General features: G+C 39.7%; 1 protein-coding gene across 1 annotated transcript in view; it reads left to right on the top strand.

Annotated features, from left to right (window-relative positions):
• Positions 1 to 264: 264 nt before the first annotated feature.
• Positions 265 to 17090, top strand: part of LOC146378138 (neural-cadherin) — a 140204-nt gene continuing 123378 nt past the window's right edge. Inside the window, exon 1 of the mRNA XM_084943911.1 lies at positions 265 to 1780. Coding sequence (XP_084800037.1) covers positions 817 to 1780 — 964 coding nt within the window. The 5' untranslated portion in view covers positions 265 to 816. The remainder of the gene's footprint in view (positions 1781 to 17090) is intronic.

The following is a 17090-nucleotide window of genomic DNA, read 5'->3' on the forward strand; positions in this document are numbered from 1 at the left end:
ACTATCTCTTTTTTATAATGGCCTGCTGAACCTGCATCAGCGTGTGTTGTGTAAATCTGGTAGAGATTATCGGGGTCCTCAGTTTTGATTGAAAATCGTCTCAAATTTGCCATGGCCGTGATGAGAAAGGTTTAACGTTACCCACAAACCCCACCTCCCTGTTGGTCCCTTTCTCTCCGCTCTCTTTCCCCATCCGCTGACTCAGCCTGTCAGTGGGTGGGTCTTTCATCCTGTCACTCAGTGCTGCTCCTGCTTCGTGATTAGTTTCTCTCTTCCACGCTGGTAGGCGGTGCCATCGGATCCACATGGAGGCAGTTGGGTATCTCTGTGCCCGTTAGTCTATTCCATCCTCCAGTGGCGACGCTCCAGACACGCTGGACCAACTTGGAAATACTGCAGCTGGACTAAGAAAAATATGCTCTGAAGACTTGCTTATTTTAATAATACTTTTATTGCTTAATCCATATCTTATTTGCGCGTAAAAGTCTCTTGTCATTTCATTCTTAATTAACTGGAGAGGAGAGCGCTGAATGATAGTGTTACTGATGTTTTCCTTGCATTTTAGATGGACTTTGAGCTCTTCTTAGCAATCACATTTACCTGTGACAATTTAACTGATTTACAAGTTAAACTGGCATAATTTATGAGAATATTTAGATTATTGGATTTTTTTTTCCTTGGGGAACTTTGCGCTTTCCTGGAGATAACTATTCTTTTTTATGCGTAAAATCTTTTTGTTTGGGTCATTTTAAGAAACAGAGACCCGCTAGCAGACACTTTGCTATCTTGTGCAAGTGAAACGGGTTTGATGGAAACATGACCAAAGCCGTAACTGGGCCGGTTATCCTGCACACCCTATGCCTGCTCCCGCTCCTGCTGCTTCACGTCTCACCGGTGTGTCTGTCTGCGCAGCACGGACATCCAGCGCGCTACTTCGGCCAGATAGCGGAGAACTCTCCAGCTGGGACGCCAGTGGAAGGGGTGGTAATTTCTGTCACAGCTGCAAACTGCCCCGGTGCGAACCTCACTGCCAGCTTGAAGGGAGATTACGCGTCAGATTTCAGACTTGTTCACTACCGCGGGCATCGGGTCCATCGAGGGCAATTATGTTTGGTCTCCGCAAAAGCACTGGACCGGGAGTTTATAGCTATGTACGAACTGATGGTGGAGCTGCCAACTCGGTGTATGAGGAGACGAGCCATCGTCCAGATTGAGGTGTCCGACAAGAACGACAACATCCCTCGGTTTACCAGCGGGAACAAGACGATTGAAGTAGATGAGTTAACGCCGCCCGGAACCCAGCTGGCTCGCTTTGACTCAAAGGACGGTGACGCGGAGAGCAATGGACATGTCACTTTTTACGCATCACCGGACTTGTACCTGCTCCACGTGGATCCACAAAACGGACAAGTGAGCCTAGCAGGATCTCTCGCTGGATTCAGCCAGGTGACTTTGCGCCTTTACGTGAAGGACGGAGGAGATGTAGCACTGATAGGTGAGCCGGTGTTCTTGCGCATCAACGTCCGCCGGTCCAACAGAGCGCGACGGATGCCGCGGGCTCTGTCCGAGGAGCTGACCTACACAGTTACCGTTCCGGACCACGTCAGAGTTGGCGACCTAGTGTTCACAGTTCCTGACCAGAGGTTCGATCAACGGTGGTTTGAAGTGATATCCGAAGCCGACTCACCAGTCCAGATCGAGCGGGATTCGGGGCGTTTGTACCTGGCGCGCAGTCTGCGAGAGCCCGCCGAGGTGGTGGTGAAGATTCAGAACCTCCGAGGTAAGAAAATTCTGGTTTTCGTGCGTAAAAGCGCAAAGAAAGCCAGACTTACCTGAACATTGTCATGCTGGCTTAGGAGGCTGGTGCCTACCTTTGAATGTTGAAGTAGACGTGGTACTCAAAGTGTATTTTATTGAGTCTTAGCCACATCTCTCTTTTTTAAAATTTAAAAGTAGGGCCAGGAGTCAGCAAGGTAAAACCAAAGTTAGTAATCGTAATGTGGAGGAACAATCCTGTGAACCTTTTTAAAAAAGTACCTTTTCTAACAGTTTCAGCAATGATTTCTCCCTAAAATTATTGCTGAATCTTCCTTTCAGAATTGAGTGGTGCTCATTCATTTAGAGAAATTTGCGCGCGTGCTTTTGTATGTTTTGGCTTTTTTCCATCTGAGTTCAAATCGACCTCAACGGTCACTTTCCACTCTTTCATTCATTCCTTACAACACTCCACACGGCACTGCCAAGTGTGTGTTTCTTCTGTGTGCGTGTGAAAGTCTGTGCGAGTAAGATACACAGAGTGAGATTACTGTTGCCAGTAATTTGTTAAAGGACAAACAGAACTGAGAGCGAGGTGAGGCAGAGTATATACAAGTCAACACACTTCACACAGAGATTTTACTTTTAAAATACAGTTACCACACGCACGCACGCACGCACGCACACACACACACACACATCTACACATGCACACACACACACACATACATCCATGTGTTGATAGTTCTCCAAAAGGAAAAAACTGGACTGCAGCTTATTATTTAAATTGCAAACAGCACTTGTACAGAATTTGTTTTGCTTTGCATACTAGCCTTTTTAACACCACCTTTATTAGTTAGGATTCACAAGGGTTACACAGCCCGAACATAAAATATTTATATATCCATGATTTCCAAAAGACTAATCCAATCTGCCATTTCTGTGGTGAAGGTTGGATTGTGATATGTAGCAATAACGACCTGGTTAAAGGACAGCTTTTCAAACCATATTCACGTGGTCGTATGTGTGCCACTCTTTCATCATACATTGCCATGGTTAAACAAAGATTTAGATATAAGCTTAGAGGAAAAAACTTGTTTAAAATAAGCTATGCCTTGCAGGGTTTTGTCTCTTTTCCTGCAATTACAGGTGAGCTTACAAGCTTATTTCGGTTGTAGCGCTCTTTAGGTCAAATTTGCCTCTAGGTTTTACACAATTATGTGTTTTCACGCCCAAGTGCACTGTGTTAAAATTTACGTAAAACAAGTTTTGTCTTTATAAGTATTGCCATAGTTTGAGTAATAACTCAGGAAATTACAGAAAGATCAAAGACCTACTTAAAGGAGTTTAGCAAACTACAAAATAGAAAGACATTTATTCTACTTTACCATCAGCGATGAATATCAGCGTTTAAAAAGAACATGTTTTCTACCTATAGACCAGTTCTTACTTAGGAGTCTTCAAAAATCTGAAGCAAGCAAAGTCAAAACTTGGACAAATGAAAGCTGTATAGCCTAAGAAATTCTACTTAGGCTTTAGGTGAAATATGGATGTATTGACCCTTAACAAAACTCACCCAATCCCAGCAATCTGTCAGTCACAATCTCCCCACCCTCAAAGAGGTAAACTTCTCACATCTGGTGCTAAACTCACTTAAAACCAAGAAATATTTAAAAATAGTATTAAATCTGCTGGTTAACATATTACGAGTCTGAAATGTGTTAGTGTCTTGCAGCTCTGATGTGTTTGACAGGATGAAATGACATCCAGATGCCAATGTGCTCACCCTACTTTGCAAAGTCAATGTTTAATCAAAAGACTAAACTCTTCACATCTGGATGGTGGTGGTTGTGCTGGCAACTCGGTGTCCTGGTCAGATCTGGCTAATCAGTTGATACAAACTGCATCTCCGATGTTTATTTGTAGAAATTAGTTGTGTTTGCTCACCTGGAGATCTCCCAGGTCTGAACACACAAGTCAAAACAGATCCAGAACCTCAGACAGGAAGCAGTGTTTGTGTTAAAGCAGACTGCCGAGCTCAGATTGGCTCTGGTTTGTGACTGCAGAGAAAGAGTGTGTGATTTGGTCGACACGGCATTGAGTGTGTTATAAACTGGCCGGCTGATTGAGGAGAACTGCCTTTCATCGGCTGTGGTTGCGAGTTTGATCTGTGGGAATGAGGTCTGGGCAACAGCAGCGGTCTGGTGGAGGCAGTGCATTCGTCTTTGATTGGTCAGCTGGCTAAGCAGATGCTGTTTGTGTAGTTTAAATAGTTTGCAGTTGGAAGTTCCTGACTAATGCCGGTCAAACAGGGAACATAAGTTTAACCTCTGGATCTGCAGATGAGTCCTTTCTTTTTCCCTGAAATCATCAAGTTTACATCTAAACTATTCATTAAAAAAAAATCTAACAATGATTCATCAATCAGTAGTATTTTTTTAGTTGAATGGATCAGTTACTTTTAGTCAGGCAGGAATTCTGACTAAAATGTGTAACAAGGACCTGAAAAATTAACTTGCTTTAGTTTAGAAACTCAAAGAAAATCAAGTTCTGAATGTGCAGATTGTAAAAAAAAAAAAAAAAAAAGACGGAAGATGTGAATCACAATTCTTGCAGTCCCACGCTCTCCTCATTGCCTGTATATAATAAATTACACACAGATGTCAAGGTGTATGTACCCATGACTTTAGTAACTGAACACATTTCCTTTATGTAGGCAAAAAAGAGAGCAACGGAGTAAATAATTTTGTGGTGAGTTGAAAGCTGGTAAATCTGGCAATTTTTAGCCAACAGTCTTTTACGTAACACATCTTTAGGTCTAAACAACAGAACAGATCCAATGCCTATGACTTCTACTTGTGACACTTGTACATAAATAATGTCTTCAGTGTGAGCATTTGCAGATTTAAAGATAAGACAAAAGCAATATTGATGATTTTTAAATATTTATTGTTTTCGGTGATTGTTTAGTTAAGGTGTAAGCACAGGTTAGGTTTGGGCCTTGAAAACAATCTGTTCATCTGTTTATTTTCTGAACTCCACTGAAAAGACCACAAGAAGCTAGCCATAAAAATCAGTCATTCTAACCCCCTCCATAGCCAGTATACCCAATATTGTCATGTTTTGGTGAAGTTGTTTTGAGTTTTTGTAGATTATTGCTATCAGGAATTGACTAGGACACAAAAATATCCCAGATGTTTGATCAAAGGTTGTTTTAGTAGAGGAAAATACAAGCTCTACAGGGCTATGTCATGTTATGTCAGCTGGATTCAGCTGGCATGTTTTCAAAGAATTTTGTATCACTCTGTAGCATTCTACACTTTAATTGAAAATCCTTCCTTTGAGGTCTTTTTTACACTTTCACTTTCATATCAATGCTTTACACGACACATACTGCAAGGTCTTATGTTTAAACTTAATAAAGATAAAGGTATGTCAGTAAAACTACTTGTCATTATTAAGAGAAAGAGCCCATATAGATGCTGTGAGGCAACTTGACAGGTTAAACCACAATAAATAGCGATAGCATGCACGTGGTGTGTGTGTAGTTGTCTGCCTCTTATAACTCCAGTGATTTTCCTGCAGCTTGAAATCTCATGTGATCTTGTGAATTTCTTGAGTCCAGCAACCAACCACTCTTACTAGATTGTATCATGTCATCTCAACAAGAACAAATTCAGTTGTTGAATTTCATACAGATCCTACATGATTTGGTCACGTTCAAGATAGAAACATGACATTTTTGTGTTCAAATTACAAGGTAGACTTTTTTAATGTAACAACCACCCAATTTACTTTTTTCGGTATACCGAAAAAAGTAGAGGCGGCTGCTCGACTTGACTGAGATGGATGCCTTCCCGTGCAGTGTCGCAAGATTTAACATTGCTATATTATTGACTTACTTCACTAGAACATGATATGAACAATTTAATCTACCCTCTCTGCATATCATGTAGTTTCTACACTAAATAGTTACACTTAACTTTAAAGAATGAGGCAATTGTGTTAAATACACGCAAGATGCTTACATAAATCCAAGAGATGGCCAATCCCTTTTTTTCAGTGTAGCACCAACAATAACAGTCGCCTCAAGGTGACCCAACAATAATACAACCCTACAGTCAAACAAGCCTATATGAGCAAGCAGTTGGCAGTGGTGGAATTTTCAATAGAACCGGGCTCAGGCTCAATTTTTCTTTTCAAATTTTCCAAGCAGCTTCTCATTCTTTAAGAATACCCCACTTATTGGAATTTATTATTGGTTATTCAATAAGAATACTGGGGGCTGGATTCAGACGTCATAGAATGTTGTCAAATCTTGGAAAAACAAGCATACTTAAGCACGAAACAGTGAACATGTGAAGTAATCAAATGTGAACGCAGCAAGAAAACCAACTGAAATTAGCGACTATGACTCAGACAAACTTCCCAGAGTGCATAGCCTCTATTTTTTAACTGTCTCATTAACTGTAATAAATGTGTTTATTTGCATATTTAAATGAGAAAATCTTTCCTGTTGGCTGCAATTAATGCAGCTGCCTTCACACCGACGGGCCTGTTCCCTCATTAAGCTGCAGCTCTACTGTTGTTAACTGTTATTAAATGTTTTAGCCAAAGTGTGTTTGTGTGGTGGTCACACACACATACACACATACACACATACACAGATACACACATACACAGATACACATTGTTTCTCAAACATGGTCCTGGTCTGTCAGGATTTTCTACAGATTTTCCATGCTTGGCAGCCCTGAGGTGACAAACGTACACACACTCATACACACCTATACACACACAACTCACACACACACACACACACTCATTTTTCCCCCTTCTGTTTATTCTATTGTCTTTATTTCTGGATTTAGCCCGAGGCCGGAAGCAACCTGCCACAGCGCCACATGTTTGTGTGAATGTGTGTTTTGTAAGACACCAAACACTATGGGACTGTGTGTCCTCGAGGCTGCTGAGCATCAGAGTGATTGTGTGTTTGTCAGTGCCACATACATTGATCACAGTAGTCTCGATATCTGTGTGTATTTGTTGGTATTTTAGTGTGTGTGTGTGTGTGTGTGTGTGTGTGTGTGTGTGTGTGTGTGCGTGTGTGTGTGTGTGTGTGCGTGTGTGTGTGTGTGTCTAAAGTGCTGGAGGATAAATTACTATGACCACATGCTGAAGCTCCCCAGAATGACCTTTTTAAAAGGCAACAAAGCAGCAACACACATAAATAATGGACTGGATTCACCATATTGAACATTTTTACAGTTTGTAATTGCACAAATACTGAAGCTTTATGCATTCAGATATTTGAATAGAGATTATTGATTCCAAAATCCATCAGTTTTTAGCTCAAACGTGTTATATTCAGTTTTACTTTTGGGATGAATTTTGCCAATATAACAATGATGCTAATGTCAGTTTTAGTACGTGCCATTGTTTTCAGAATGCTTGAAGCTAAAATGGTTCCTTAATTCTTAGCATTCATTAGCTTCAGTCCGGTCAGCATTCTAGCTGTATGAAAACAAGAATATAACCTGCTTTTAAGGCTATAAATCATCATCATAATATATCGTGGCTGTAATAAAACTTGGAATCTCAGTGGATAACTACATGGACCAGAGACTGTTTTTTCTTTTCCGTTCCTCTTTGTCTGTCCCCATTCCACTTTTCCATCACTCTTCCTCCCCATTGTTTCTGTTTCTCTGTGTTGCCCTAATAGCTTATTGACAGCCAATCAGCTGTACCCTTGGGCAAGACTGCTCACCAATCACCAAGTAGGACAAGGTCATTTAATCTTGACTGGACCAATAAATACACACCCAGTGCAGCAATGTGGAATAAATGCATATACAGTATGGAACTTTATTTATTTATTTATTTTATTACATAAAGTTCTTCAAACTGTTTTGTTGTTTCAGAGACATTTTGATGGTTGTAATTTAGAGCAAATTCTGTCAATATACATTTTAGAAAGCTCTGTGCTAACCTAGGGGTCAGTAAAGTAAACCCAGTGCAGAAGTACCTTAAAGTGCAATACCACTGAAGGCTGCTAGTTTATGATTTCAAAGCGTCACCGGCTCCAAAAGCGTCGACTTCGCTTACAGCACACCAAATCAATATTTTCCACACGTCATTATGATGTCATTAGCTAAAATGAATGCTTCCTACCAGTGTCCTGGTGCCCTCAGGAAAATAATTCTGTCAATAAGTAGATATTCGGCTTCAATGTACCATCCAGCAACATGTCACAGGGTTCTTTTGACTGAGAATTCAACTCAAAAACTCTGAGATTGCCAGCCTGCTGCTTGACAACCAAGACAGCTGTGTTTTTAAAAATTAGTTTTCACTGTCAGCTTCTCTCAGAACTGAACAAAATGGATCAACTAGCAAACATTTGGAAGCTTTTTTTCATTGTACGTGACACTGAACTGAATATAAATAATAATTACATATTTTACTTATAAAGCATTCTGATTCTGATTCTCAGTATCTTTCAAACTAAGTAAGACAACTTATCAGTAGGGATATGGAGCATTTCAGAATGTAGTGCAGTCCCACTACATATGTAAACCACCCCAGGAAATCCTCACATACACATTTATCATACCTCTATTGCCCAGACTAGATTTGCTGTTAGATTTAGTGCATATCCACTGTATCAAAGCACAGTACATACTAACGAATGTTCTCTGTCCAATAAACACACACACACACACACACATACACCAATAGAGCCAAGTATCAGATCTTGAGAAACTTTCATCTGGGTTAATTAATAACATAGTTCAGAGGACAGACACACACACACACACACACACACACACACACACACAAGCTGCAGGCTTGATCACCACTTTGCTCCACTCAGGGTACCACAGGAGACGTGTATGTGTGCATATGACATACTGAGGACCACACACACACACACACACACACACACACACACACACACATTCATGCTATCCCTCTCTTTTTTGCTGTTATCTACTCAACTCTCCTTTGCCATTCTACAGCTCTTTCTTTGACCTTTAACATTTCTGCTGCTGACCCATCATGCATAACCTCATTTGAAAACTTTTTGGAAACAGTTGGGTTCAGAGTCAAAGAGAATGCATGTAGCAGGAAAAAAGTGACCTCTTTTGCTCATCCAGCAATGTACTAAGTGTATGACACAGTAGTTTTTCATCAAAAAAAGGATGCAAATGCATATAAAACAGGGTCTGGGATGAAAACAGGAGAAAACAGTTTCCTACCCCACCCCAAAATATGTCTTGCATAACTGGTACTTTATATTTTGTGTTTTCTGTCCAGTACATAAAACAACCTACCAGTGGGGCCCAAAAGACGAATCCTTCTGTCAACATGAGTGTAAGATTTGTAGTTCAAAGTATGGCATCTTGACAAAACTAAAATATTTGGAGAAATATTTACCCCTGAGAAAATTCTTAAGCATTAGTTCTTCGGAAATTAAAGCTCTTGTACCTCAGTTTGAATAAATAGGGCTGGTAGGGAAGCTTGATGTTTGTAAGTGCTGGTCGACAGATGCTTTTTCTAAGAAAATAAGACCATAACACTCAGTAATAACGACAAGACTTGTTCAGATGAAGCTTCGGCGTGTGAGCAGGGATTATATAACAGAAGTGAACAGAGACGTCTTTTCTCCCCGGTTTAGTCGAGCTGCTCTTCTCGCCGTCCTGCACCGACACACAGTGATAATACAAACTGACTTCCTCCTCCCCTCTGTCTCCATCTCTTGCCCTGCTGAGGGATGGAGGGATGAATGAAGGGATAGAGAGGAGTAATCTGCAGTCAGACTCACACTTCCCCTTCAGTAACTGAACGGCAGTGTTTACTTCAGAAAACATCAAAAAACAACACCCTGTCTGTGAACCTACACACACACAAACTAAAACACACATGCAAACAACTGGACAGTGACCTCAGCTGTGTGTATATGTTGGTAGCATGTATATGTTGCACATCTGTCTTCTCCATGTTAGCTTACTCCCCCAATGCAAACTCAGGCACACACACATACGCGCACCCTCGGGGTTGTTACACATCATTGTTTGTTCATGTGTGTGCGCTGACGTGTCCCTACTAATTGCCTCTCATCACTTTCGGCTGATGCTGTTCTCTTACAGCTCAGGAGGGAAACAGACGGGGGGATTGATAATGAGATGGATGTGGCTGAAAATTCATAGGGTATAAATTAACAGAATCCGACAGCTACTGAGCAAGTTGATAATCAGCCTGAATCCTGACGTATCTGTTTCAACTTAAGACCATGTTACCTGATGAATGACCTATCATGCAAAATCAATTAGAAAGTGAAACTATGCAATGACTATTAAGAACAGAAGTCACTGTGTGTTGGTAGATGGATCTGTGGCATCTGTGTATGCTTTGAGTTAAATGTACACTCAGCAAATTTTTTGTTTGTTTGTTAATTTAATAGAAAAAAAATAATGTTGTGTTCATAAATGTACACTGTTTAGTGTGTAATTACATCTTTCAACAAACTGATGCTTCCTCATAAACTTAGAATTAATCTCTTAAAAATACGCAGGAACGAGTGATGGTCTGTGGAAGCTGCCATCTTGACTACAGTGGCTACAGTGCTATTTAGCCTAATTGCATTTAATGTATGTGGCTAGAGATTGGTCACATATTTAGTATGCCAAAAGTAATGGGAAAGATAACTTTTCATTTGTGTGCAGTGCAGTGTCTGCATTTTCAAACTTAAGATATTTTCATAGTTCATATGTATGTTTTATTATCTGAGAAAGAGTCCCCTTTACCAATTAAGTAAAAACATGAAGAAAAGAGACTATGTGACTGGCATCTGAAAAGAATGTCACCATTTTCCTCCTCACCTTAAGCCTTATCTCCTGAATCAAAGTCCAGGCTCTAAATGACAACAACAACAGGTGGTTATAAGCTAACATTATGCCAGTGTGAAAGTTTATTTGCCAACAGTGTTAGAGCCACTTCAAATAAAGTTTCACTAATGCTGGCTAACAGCAGCTAACAGAGGGTAACAGCGGCTAACAGCTGGGGGAAAGCAATGTTTACAAACAGAAAATTCTAGGATATCTTCAACAACTCACATCAATATTGCTGTCATTGGTCAGAAGTGAGCTTCACTGACTCATTAATCGTATCAGAGCCTTTCACAAATTTTTAAACTTGCTACAGAAGCCTTAACACTAACTGTTAACCCAAATCTTTTTGCATAATTATTGCCATGAGAAGATTTTAGAATATCTGTTGTTGATAAAGAAACCACTAAAGATACTATAAAGACAATTTTAACTGTGAAAAAAAGTTTACCTGTATAAAATATAATAGGGTAAGTGGCACTAAACTTCACATTTAAACTTGATGATGTTGGCTCCCATTAAGGCTGCACCAGTTTTTCTTTTGATAGAACTTACCTATCATCAACCATATGTCAAAGAAGCACTGTTTCCTCCTCTATCTGCACAAGTAAACTGAAAGCGATATCTACAAAGTAGCAGGATGAGAGAAGTCACTCAGCATGGAAGTGGTGAGGGAAACTTTTCAGAGTGATGAACTGTAGACTTCAGTGATGTGTCAGTTTTATCCAGTAGCAGTTTATGACCTTCACTGATCCCTGCAGCATGAAGAATCACGTTTAAAACCTTAGTGTCTCCAGAGTCCTGGTCTGTCCATCAATCTTCAGCATGACACTCCTCCTCCTCGCTTTGTCCTCCTCATCTTCGTCTCCCTCGGGTTCTTATTCCTCTCACCCCTCATGGTTGACCCCAGGGGAGATGGTTTCTCTGTCCGCTTTTTGGCTCACTCTTCCTCCGCTTCAAGTCAAGGTCGCTGTGCTGATTAAAAAGTATACTCTCCACTCAGCGCCTTATCAGCACTGAACTCGTCTCTTTAGGGGATCGGGGCAGAAGACAGAAAGGAAATGGTAAGGCCTGTTCTTACCACTACTACTGTCATTTCTCTGGGCAACAGAATTTTTTTACACATTGCATGGAGCTCTTGGATCTGAAATTTCATCTTTATATAGTATAGTATTATCTACTGTAGATACATATATGCCTAGCTATCTTTCAAGAGGAATGTTTGCTGCTCTCTCTGTAGCCATTGTAATTACTCACAGAGAAAATTACTTTGTCAGTAAGATAGAGTTATTTTGTAAGTGAGGCATATGGAATTTGTCCATGTTAGTAATTTTAAATATGTGAACATAAAATCAAGAAATTATGCCCTCAAATGTAAAGACCACACTCTTTAGAGGATAAAAAAAAAACTGCCATGGAAAAAGATCTTTTTCAAACAACCAAACAAATAGTTCCTCTGGAGGATGCAGCAGCAGCAGCAGCAGTTCAACTAGTGTGCTTTAGGAAGAAGAAGGGCTTTCATTATGGCTTCATCTGCACACACGAACACACACACGCACACACATCTTGCTTACTTGCTGCTTATCACCTCTCGCTAAGCCATGGGAGTGAAGATATTGGGGACATTCAACATTTTCAGGAGGCAGTTTCGTTTCCAGCAGTAAAAGCAGGATTTTTCTGCGGGTCTAAGCAAGAATTGCAGTGAACTTCCTGTCACCCCCTCCCTCCCTTCACCCTTTACATCTAATGTTTGAGAAGCTTCTCCCCTCATTATTGTACTGTTAATAAAAATGTGTAGCAAATACGGTCATGGATTTACACATGCAGGAGGTATTATTACATTTGTAGTTTAGACATTTAGCTCACACTTTGCACTTGGAGGTAAAACAAGTGGCAGCATCCAACTAAACTTCTCTGTCCAAGCAATATGGGTTTGTGAATTTACAGATTATATTTTTACCAAAACATTTTTGTGACACAGATTTAAGTCTTGATTGGATTTTCTTTTGTTTTGTTTTGTTTTTGCCAAACTTTGGAGTTGTAGTTAACTTCTCCCCTAAAAAACACTTCATGAACAGGATTGTACTTTTGAATTTCTATCAGTAGAATCAGGTTGTGTAACATATAGAGAATAGTAGTAAAGACTATAGTAAAGAATATAGTAAAAAACAATAATAAATAAATAGCCAAACGTCAAGTTTGGTTGCATTTACTTTTAATCTTGTTATCTCAAACGGTGATTCAGAATACGATGCAGTTCAGCAATTCCGGTGTCTGAATTTTCACTGATGGTGAAGAAGACAAAGAAACTACTATTTTTCTTAAAATAAGGCAGATTGGCAGAAAATAACTAATAAGCTGGTCTGTTTATAAATAAGAGCGCAAATGTTTAATCCCCATTACTTTTACAGTGAAAATGATACACCATCATTAAGCTCAGATGGACCTTTAAACATCATGGGGAGCCGCAATAACATTTTGGCCTTCATAGTGCTCACAGCAGAAGGTGTTTTCCACAATGTTCATATCATATATCCTCTGATGTTCCAGTCTGACCAGTCCATCTGCCACACACACACACGCACACATTCAATGCCAGCTGTCACACAGCAGTCCCATGGCACCTGACCCACATGGCCACATATTTATACACACACATAAACATGCTGCAAATTAACGTAAAAGAAATCACTTGCACTGACACATCCACTCTGAGCAGTGAAGGAAGTTTGTGTGATGATAAAGTCAAGGCGTCCATGCCTCATGTCCATTAAGTTTGTACAAAAGACTTCTAAATTTCACTAATATGTTATTATTAATGAAATTCTTCACTGATAATAAGACTATTAAGAATTTCACTAATGGGTTAGTAAACAATTCCTCCAGTTGCTGCATCATCACCCCAACACAATTGCAAATAGCAGTTCAGTTTTCTATGAGCTGTGTCCGAGACAGAGTTGATACATCAACTTATATTTTTTTGAGTGTTAGGTGGGAAGCCAAATGTACATAATATATTTAGGAAAAAAGATTAAATTGATCTGCACCAGGATTCTTCATCATAGCAACATTGTTAAAAAAAAAATCCCAATACTAAACTGTCCCACTTTAACCCTCCCCTCCTTCCTATGTCCACAGTCTAAACATCAAAGTGGTCCTCACAGAGATACAAGTAGAAGGCACACGCATACATGTGTGACCTACTGGCCTGACAAATGAAGCTCCACTAATTAAAAACACTCTCAAAGTTAGATGTAGCATGGCAATCAACCTGAGCAGCGCGCACACAAACAACAGAGGGCTAAACTTTATACGGTTGTCACATGCCGCTTCAGGGATGACAACACGAGTCTAGATGTCCATCGCCTCACACACATACATACCCACACACACACAGACACACATACCTCTTCAGTGCAGGGTTAGTAATCCAATATGAAGCAGGTTAGGGTTTGAAACACCTCGGCCTCAAATCAGCTCTGACAGGACGGCCGCCACTCGCTCCCTCACACCCTGAGGGGTCCACCACAGTGTGTGTGTGAGTGTGTCAACGTGCCAACCAGTCCGGCCACCACGGCCTGGTAACACCTAGCTGAGCCGTGTTTGTGTTTTATCTTTTCATGCACGTTTTCTGTGCTCAGTGACCCTGTTCTTGTGACTCTGTTAGATCTTATTGTGTTTTATGTGTGTGCTTATTGCTTATGTGTGTGCATATATATGAATTTTATTTATTGATTTTTTTTGGTAATGTGCTATGTTTTGAACAGTAGCTATTTGGCTGAAATATCATTAATATTATTATTATTGTTATTCAGTTGTTGCTTATCATTAGCACTAAAATACTCAGAATATTTGGGTAAGGAATTCTGAATAATAACTAAATTTTCTTAAATTTGATCAAATGTAACTGAAAGTTGAAGGAATGCATTTGGTAGATGCTGCAGAAGAATATTAAATAGCAAAGTGCATGTATTTATAGCTATTTGTTTCTATGGTGTGAACTTTTGAATAACATTTATATCTGTTGCCATGTTGACACTTCTGTCAACATCTTAATTAGTGGTAACATATTTATTAACACTTTTTTGAGCACAGGCTTCTTGAATTATCTGTTTTCTATAATTAACTGTACAGAAAGCCATCGTTCGCCAGATTATTTCATTTTATTTCAGTTATTTATAGGGATTGAATCACTTTTTAAGCCAGCTAGTGGCCATATAAGGAACTGCCACTTCTGTCACCTCAGCATTAGCTTTGTTTGTAAAACCCTTATCTTGTCTTTTGCCAATATCTTGTACTAACCCTTATAAATGTGCAATCATTTCTTCTGATGTTAATGGATATATTCATTTTACCTTTTAAATTCCACAGAAAGTCTTGATATTATACTGGACTTGATAATGCTGCAACTTAATTTTGATATATAAAAAGCAGATGGCACGGTGGTTAGCACTGTTGCTGCACAGCAAGAAGGTCCTGAGTTCAATTCCACCATTTCACTGGGGACTTTCTGTGTGGAGTTTGCATGTTTGCCTGGGTTCCCTCTTGGTACTCCTGCTTCTTCCCACCATCCAAAGATATGCTGTGGCGATAGGTTAAATGATTGATCTAGTACGTGTGAATGTGATGGCGAGTGGTTGTCTGTCTCTGTGTGTTACACTGGCAACCTGTCCAGGCTGTACCCCGCCTATCACCCTATGTCAGCTGGGATAGGCTCCAGTGCCCCCGTGACCCTGAAAAGGTTAAGCAGAAGTGGATGGATAAAAAGCAGAGGTTTCAAAACTCTAGTATTAATAATAGAAACGTCATTGGACTTAATTACCCCTTATTGATCAACGCAGTTTATCTCATCGCTGTTCTAATTTCCCTCAAAACTTTATGTGAAACACAAGCAGGTTAAAAATAACACACTTTAATTGCATTTATAAAGTAATTAACTTCAAGTTCATTTTCTTCTGCATAGGTATAATTGATGTGTGCGTACTTTCAGTTTACACATAAATATAGGCACCCAAAGAGATAAACGCTGAACAGAAATAAAATATATTAAGAGACAGGGAGGACATTTCTGAAACAGAAATGTAGAAAAACAACATTCATGCCTGCGCTCACATTCCGATGCACACTCCCCGCTGAACACTGGTGCGCTGAAGGTGTGAGGACATTTCTATCTACACGCCTGCTGACTTATTGATGCCACTTGTCAAATATAAATGCATCACTGTGATCCAGCAGAGCCATAGAGAGACAGAGAAGAAGAAACATTTTACAAAACAGAAGAAGAGAGGATGTTTCTCTGTTAGTTTTCCCCCCCAGAGCTTGTTGGTTTTTCTGTCTGATGTTTAGGGAGTTGGAGGATGAAGATGAGGAGGAGGAGGAAGAGGGGGAGGTGGATTTCAAAGTGGCTTCCAGGCTGGAGAGTGTTTTACTGAAGATATGCAGCGGCCATTTTGTTGTCTTCTTTGTTGAGTTTTTTAGCCCTTCGGGGCAGCGATGGTGAACCAGTTCGTCACACACGCTCTGGTTGTAGAGTGTGGTGTAAAACAGGAAGAGTTTGTTTCATGAGTGTTGTTCAAATTTTAAACTATGCATATTTTTATGCTTTAATATTGATTAGCAAGCACAGAGTGGGCTGGTATGATTTGTTTTGAGAAATCTGAAATATAACATGCCGCATATGTATGTAGAGTTTTTGATTGATTTGATAGTATGCGAATGAAATTGTACAGAAAAAAACAGAGAATCATGTGATTTGACATTTAGATTTCAATCATGGCTGTCTTGTGTCAGCTTGCAGAGTTAAACAGAAACCAAATAAACTAAAAGATATCTTTTTCTGGATTTTTAAATCACATGGAATTTCCATTTTCCGTCACTGCAGTAAGAGTAACTTTGGTTTATAGTTAAATAAGCTTAAACATTGCAGCCTTTTGGTATGAGAGCTATATAATACCCATGAGCCCTGGGGTCATGTTAAGAAGTCAGTCTGAGGTGTAAATCAGCGCTGTAGCAAATTCAGTGTGCCTCATTTTCAAAGCAAATACAAGTGCAGTGGTTTCATTTCATTATTAGTGGTAAATAAATAAATAAAAAAATAAATTTAAACCTGAGTAATTGGATACTTCAAGATGAAATAGCGCCTCGTGGTCTTTTTGGCTCCATTCAGTTAATTTGTATGTGCCCAAGCTTGACTCTTAATTAAAGAAGCAGATATTTTCCAACACCTTGCTGTATTTAGCCAGGAAAGTTTTATGTCAATCAAAGAGCTGCAGGTCAATTACATTATATCAGCAAGGAATGAACAGGATTTGCATAATGACAATTTACTGATCCCATGGTTTGACCTTAAAAGACATATTGATCAGTTATTCAGCGGAAAAGGATGCAGCTGTTCTCGTTACAGGGCAGGCAAAGAGATGGGCAGATACACAGAGAGATTCATATTATATG

The sequence above is a fragment of the Perissodus microlepis genome, chromosome 11, assembly GCF_051167445.1.
Source record: "Perissodus microlepis isolate ML-2025 ecotype Zambia chromosome 11, ASM5116744v1, whole genome shotgun sequence".
NCBI classification, from domain to species: domain Eukaryota; kingdom Metazoa; phylum Chordata; class Actinopteri; order Cichliformes; family Cichlidae; genus Perissodus; species Perissodus microlepis.